Below are 6,806 nucleotides of genomic sequence, written 5' to 3'. Positions count from 1 at the left end.
TTTAATGTTTGTTGTTCTTATGGTTTGTTTGTTCATCGGTTTTGCCGCCCATATATTGGGCCTAGATGCTAGAGTAATCCAAAACATGATACTGCCAATGAATAGAGACAAAAAAGCCCCAAGAAATGCCTGCTGTGTCTAGCCAGAAGTCCAGCAAAAAGCAGCAGATGATCTGGGACACAGAATCATTTTGATTTTATTCTCCCTACTCCAGATTAACTCCAGCAAAGGAGCAGTGCTCTTCTTCCTTCATACAGAACTGTAGCAACCCTGTTGATGCCATATACCCTACACCAAGAGAGCCTGGAAAGATTCAGTGCCACTTGCCCTCCACACCAGTAGCCATACAGTCTCTGCGAGTGGATTCCTGTTGACTTGCTTTTCCATATTCCAAGCGAGTGCTAGGAAAAAGACAGAGTCCCTTCTCCTCAGGGACACTGTAGAGGTAAACTTTGCGAGATTGAACCTTGGCAAGAATGTGAGGAAGCTAAAGCTCTGGCTTTCTACCCAGAAGAGCTGGAAGAGGAGCCTTCAAAATCAAAAAGTGAGGAGTACATCATGGAGATGAAGAAGCTAAAGGAAGAAATACTTTAAATCTGTGTATAAAGTCCTGAGCCTACACTGAATTTGTGCATGCATGAATCCAACCAGAATCAGCACAAAGAAGATTCTGAACACTTAAATTTCACATTATTCTCTGGGAGAGACACAAGTAAAATGGACCAGAACAGCACTGCAAAGGCTTTGAAAACTGAATTGACATTGGAACCACAGTCCACAGGAAGTGGGTAAGGAGATGTACTCTGATCTTAACTGAGTTGACCACCTGCTAAAATAAAAAAAGAATCATGCACACACACAAAACACAAATCCAGACGATTTAAACAGAGTCCAGAATCTCATAATGTAATATTCAAAATTACTGGCCATAAAAAAATGAGGAAAAACTAAACACCTCTTAAGAAAAAAGAAAATCAACAGATTCCAAAACCAAGATAACCCAAATGTTAGAATTACCAGACAAAGATTTTAATGCGGCTATTACGACTGTAGGGAAATAAAACTTTCCTGAATTTCTCATTGCTCCTGTAAAAATCTCTAGCCTCCTGAGAATCTTCAAACATCAAGAGAATTAGATATATAGCCATTTGTCTCTAATAGGACAATAAAACTTTCCTAGTTTCCCTGGGAGGACCAAAAGATGATAGAGTAGACACTACGTTAAACTCCTAAAGTGCTCGGAGCCTGGCTCACTATATCTTCCTAGGTATTTACCTGTCAAAGAAGCTGAAGCCTCAGAACTTGGGAACATTTCTTGGTTGTAGAAGTTGAGACACACTGGCTCCTGAAGAGATTTTATTTATATATCAAAGAGTTGAAGTTTGGATTGAGGCCATTAGGATTCCAAGGAGACTCTTTCAGGAGGGGTGAAAGATGTCTCTTTCTTCTTTATAAGCAGAGAAAACTAATTTTCCTTATTTCTCATCAATGGAGTATCTGGCCACTGATATAGGAAAATTTCTAATTGGCTTTTATTGAGTCACATAGGAATAAGATCTGGAGTAAAATTGTGCAAACACCCTTATTAAGAAATCTGTCTTGGACTCAGAACACAACTTTTGCACATTCAGGGTAAAATTAACAAAGATATTATTTAAAAATCCATAGAAACCATGGCCCAGGAAATAGGGGCAAGTCCTTTTGGAATAAATGGAAACAGCAAAAAAATAGAACCAAAATGACTTAAAAGAAATGATAAAAGATGATTGCGGGGGGAATAAAAAAGAGAAAATTCAAAAAATAATAAAAAAATCTAGTAGACAGAAACATATCAATAATTAATTTAAATGTAAATGGTCTAAAAACACCAGTTAAAAAATTGAGATTGTCTAATGGGATAAAAATAAAAAAGAGCTAACTAAATGCTCCCTACTGGAAATCCACAGGAAGCATGATGATCCAGAAGATTAAAAATGAAAGGATGGAAAAAGATAAATGATTCAAACATTATTCATAAAACATTAAACTACTATATGATCACACAAAGCTGACTTCAAAACAAGGAAAATTACCATAAATTTTAAAAATCAATATATAAAAACAATAATACATTACAACCAAGTGAGCTTTATCCCAGCAATGACAGTCTGATCAGCAGTTGAAAATTAATTAATGTAATTCACTATATTAACAGGCTTAAAAAAAAACATGATCATATCAATAGAGGCATAAAAAGCATTTGACAAGATTCAACATTCATTCAAGATTTAAAACAAAAAAATACTCAACAAGTTAGGAATAGAAAGAAAGTTCCACATTTGATAAAAACCATCTACAGAAAAACCTATATCATTTTTGATGTTAAGATATTAAATGCTTTTACCCAACGATAATGAACAAGACAAGAATATATGGTCACGCCATTCTTATTCAGTATCATACCAGAAGTTATAGCCATTTCAAGAAGGCAAGAAAAACAAAAAATACATTCAAATTGAAAAGAAAACACTAAAACTATCTCTATTCACTGATAACATTATCTACACAGGATATCTCACGGAATCCACAAATACAAACAAAAAAGCCTACAATTTATAAGAGAGCTTAATGAGATCACATAATACATAGTAGTTTATAAAAATCAACAATATTTCTATCCACTAACTATGAAAATTTGGAAGCCAAAATTTTAAACATTTATAATAGCTGAAAAATAAATATTTAGGAATAAATCTAACAAATATGTTCCGAATCTGTAAACTAAAAAGTATAAAATGTTGATGAAACATATCGAAAAGACCTAAATAAATGGAGAGACATAGAAAGTTTATTGGAAGATTCAGTATAGTTCAGATAACAATTTTTCCCAATTAATATAGATTTAACACAATGTCAATCAAAATCCATGTAGGAATTACTGTAACAATCAAAAAGCTCATTCTAAAATATACATAGAAAAGAAAAGAAAAAAAAAAACTAGAACACCCAAGACAATTGTGAAAAAGAAGAACAAATGTAGACATTATTCAATTTAAGATACTCTATAAAGCTACACTATCAAGAAAAAATAGTATTGGTGAAAAAGATAAACACATAGGTCAATGAAACAGAAGGGATACTCTAGAAACAGATCCACTCAAATATTGTTCTCTGATTTTTGACAAAGGTACAAAGGCTATTCAATGGAAAAAGGCCAGTGTTTTCAACAAATGATGCTTGGAATAATTAGCATCCAAATTTAAAAAAATAATAATAATCCTCGATCTACATCTGGCGTTATGTACAAAAAAAATCCTCAAAATGTAAATATAAACTGATATAAAATGTAAAACAATAAAACAAACGTAAAATGTAAAACTATACAACTCTTAAGTGAAAACAAAGGAGAAAATATTTATGACCTTGAGTTAAGAAAGAAGTCTTAGATACAACACTAAATCATGATCTATAAAAGAAAAATTTGGTGAATTAGACTTTATCAATAAGAAAAACAATTTCACTCTATTAAGGACACTTTTAAAAAAGACCAGTCATAGACTGGAAGATAATATTTGCAAATATCATATCAGACAAAGGACATATCTAGAACATCTAACGAACTCTCAAAACTGAACAATAAGAAAACAACCTGATTTTTTTTAAAAAAAATGGGCAGAAGATATTAACAAATATTTCACCAAAAAAAGATACATAGATGGCAATAAGCATGTGAAAAGATGTCCAACATATTAGTCATTATAGACAAGCAAATTAAAAGCACAGTGAGATACTATTACCTATCTATTAGAATGGTGTGAATAAAGAATGACGACAATTCCAAGTGCTGATAAGGATGGAAGAAATAGGAAACCTCAAGCAGTGCTGTTGAGAATGATAAATGGCATGGCCACTCTAGAAAGCAATTTGGCAGTTTCTTACAAGCCTAAACGAATAACCATATAACCACATAACCCAGTAAGCCAACTGTAGGTATTTATCCTAGAGAAGTGAAAAGTAATTTTTGTACACATGCAAAACTTTATTTGAATGTATATTACAGCATTATTTATACTTGTCTCAAAATAGAAACAATCCAAACATCACGTAAAGGGGGAATTGTTAGTACGGCCACACAATGGAATACTGTACGGCAATATAAAAGGACAAATTATTGATATATGGCAACTTGGATGAATCTGAAGTGTATTTCCTAAAGGAAATAAACCAGTCTCAAAAGCTTACATACTGCATTATTTCATTTATATGACATTCTAGAGAAAGCAAAAACATAGGAACAGAGAAAAACCAGGGGTAACCAGAAGTTAAGCATAGGGAGAGTTAGAATACTAAGGTGGTATTATAAGGGAATTCTTTGGCAGTGTTGAAATTTTTCTTTATCTTTTCTGAATCTATATAAGTAAATCAGTATTGTATAACAACAAAAAGGTGGATTTTACTTTATGTAAAGGTGAAAATTTTAAAAAGCTTTTTAAAACTCTTCTGGGGACTTTGTATAACTTACCTTGGAAAAAAATTCTCAGGATTTAAGAGTACAATAAAATGTGGAAATTTACACACCTTAAAGATTATATACAAACCTGGTTTTCAAGCAGGAGCAAATCAAGATGCTAAAAGCAATTAAGTAGCAAGTATCAAGAAGCAAATGTATATAGACTCTCTCATAAGATGTAAGTGCTTAAAATCCCTCGCTATAACCCAGATAGGAATGCAGAAGTAGGAGGAGGTTAAAATTCACAGGAGAGGAAGTGAGGTGAAAGATACTAACCTAGCCTTTGCTTCAAATGAAGGGTATGGTAACTTTCCAGGTGGAATGAGCTAACCTTAATATTGACTTCAGCTCAGCTGTTTCTAAACACTGCCTAAAATAGAAGACCAATACTCATCGCTACCTCTTCGATGGCACCTGCAGAAATCCTGTGACCTGCAACATTTATCACGTCATCAACTCGAGACATAACATACAAATAGCCTTCTTCATCCATGTAACCAGCGTCCATGGTGTCATAGTATCCCTGAAAATAAGAATAAATAATGTCTAATTAGCATGTACTATTAGGTAATGCAATCATTTTCAAGCTTGGTAAAATATAAAATGTGATAGAAATGAATTTATTGAATGCATTTGACTTTTTCATAACTAGCCTATGGAATGAAATTACTTTTGAAAGCTTACTAGAATCTCTTTGCTCCCTTAATAACCAAGAATAAATTGAAGTGTTCTTATATAAGTTCAAATTAAGTGTTTGAACTTAAGAGTTGTAAAGTTTATGAACCCAATTTCTTTCTTGTAATTGAGAAGTAATAGCTCAATATTTTCAATATACTTCAGTCTTGCAAAGTAATGCTCTGGTAGATTTCTGCTTTAATTGTGTTAATTTTTAAAAGCTTTAAAATTCTCTATGAATAATTACAAAATAGAGGACAGTTTATTAACACAAATTTGGACTGAACTTGAGCTTCAGTGAAATACAGTTAAGTAGTAAGTATGAAATTTAATTTTTAATCAACTCAAAGTAGCAGCACATCTTCACTGGTCCAGAAGTCACAATAGAATGAAGAAACAAGAATGAGTAGAGAGAAAGGAATATTACCTCCCTAATGCTTCTGAGTTATTTGATACCTATGGAAAATCCCAGTGAGTCACTATTTGTGTTTCTTAATCTTTCTGACAGCATGTTCCTCTATTAAATGGGGTAACGAACTATGCCTTATAAGTGTTTTGTGAAGCATAAAGGAGGTGGTATATATAAAGAGGGCAGACCCTGGCACATCATGAGCACTCAATAATTGGCACTCTTATTGCAATTACTACTGAGATTACTATTAGAGAGACAATCTGGAGTATAGTTAAAGAGTATGGAATCTGGAACCACACTATATGGGTTAAAATATTAGCTCTGTTACTTCTAAGCTATGGGCAAGTTACTCAGCCCTTCAGTGCTATTATTAACCCCTGAGATGAGAGCTTTGAGGTCAGAGTAATGAGATAGTATAGAGTCAGTACTTACAGTTTAACCATAAACTGGAGCTTTAAAGGAGCTTTCAATCTTAAAGGTGATCATGTTAAAACCACATGCATATATTATTTGCCATTTTCAGGTTGCAATCAATCATACCCATATTCTGAAGATTTAACAGTGGCCCATCAAGTAGATAGATTGGGCTGACTGGAGTCAACTACACTGACAAATCTTCCCTGCCACAGTCCCTCAGGGACATGTTTAATCTTGGCTACTGAGGTCATTTAACTCTGAAATCTCTTTCTAAAGGAAGCTATTTTAATTCTTGTCATTTGTCTAGTTGATTAGGTTAGCTGTCCTTCACTCACAAATAAAAAAAGATAGAATGCTAAATACTTAGACTTGCTTTTTTTTTTTCTTTAATGAAATTCTGATCATTCTTTTTACCTAGTGCATAACAAAGACCAGGTATCTCTGTCAGGGAAACAGAAGTGAAAAGAAAGCAGAAAGGCACCCTCACATGTATTATCAATAAAGTGCTGTTATAAACACAAAACACATAATGGTGGCACAGAGTAATAGGTAAATGACAAACAGAAAACAGGAAGACACTTTTTGATATCCTGTATCTGTATTTTAAAATGGGATTTTAAAATAAAGAGCTGAGAACACTTAGGAAAAAATGTCAAAAATAGGTAAAGGGAGGAAAACATACAAGATCTGGCAAGCCAAATGAATTTTGGTCACATAACTCGGAGCAGAGGAGGTAAAGGGGCCCTAAAGACAGCGTACAGTTCTGACAACGTGTTCTTGGTCTGTGCATGGGAATCCAATGGAGCAGGCATC

At 33.4% G+C, this 6,806-nt stretch overlaps 1 protein-coding gene across 2 annotated transcripts in view; it reads right to left on the bottom strand.

Annotated features, from left to right (window-relative positions):
* The window catches only part of ACSS3 (acyl-CoA synthetase short chain family member 3), a 156,084-nt gene that overhangs the window by 17,337 nt on the left and 131,941 nt on the right, over positions 1-6,806 (bottom strand). For both annotated transcript variants that reach the window (XM_011374866.2, XM_011374858.2), the window contains one exon: positions 4,890-5,012. In XM_011374866.2, the coding sequence (XP_011373168.1) occupies positions 4,890-5,012 (123 nt within the window). The remainder of the gene's footprint in view (positions 1-4,889; positions 5,013-6,806) is intronic.

This window comes from Pteropus vampyrus, unplaced genomic scaffold (genome assembly GCF_000151845.1).
Source record: "Pteropus vampyrus isolate Shadow unplaced genomic scaffold, Pvam_2.0 Scaffold9, whole genome shotgun sequence".
Taxonomy (NCBI): Eukaryota; Metazoa; Chordata; class Mammalia; order Chiroptera; family Pteropodidae; genus Pteropus; species Pteropus vampyrus.
This window is presented reverse-complemented; position numbering and strand designations above follow the sequence as displayed.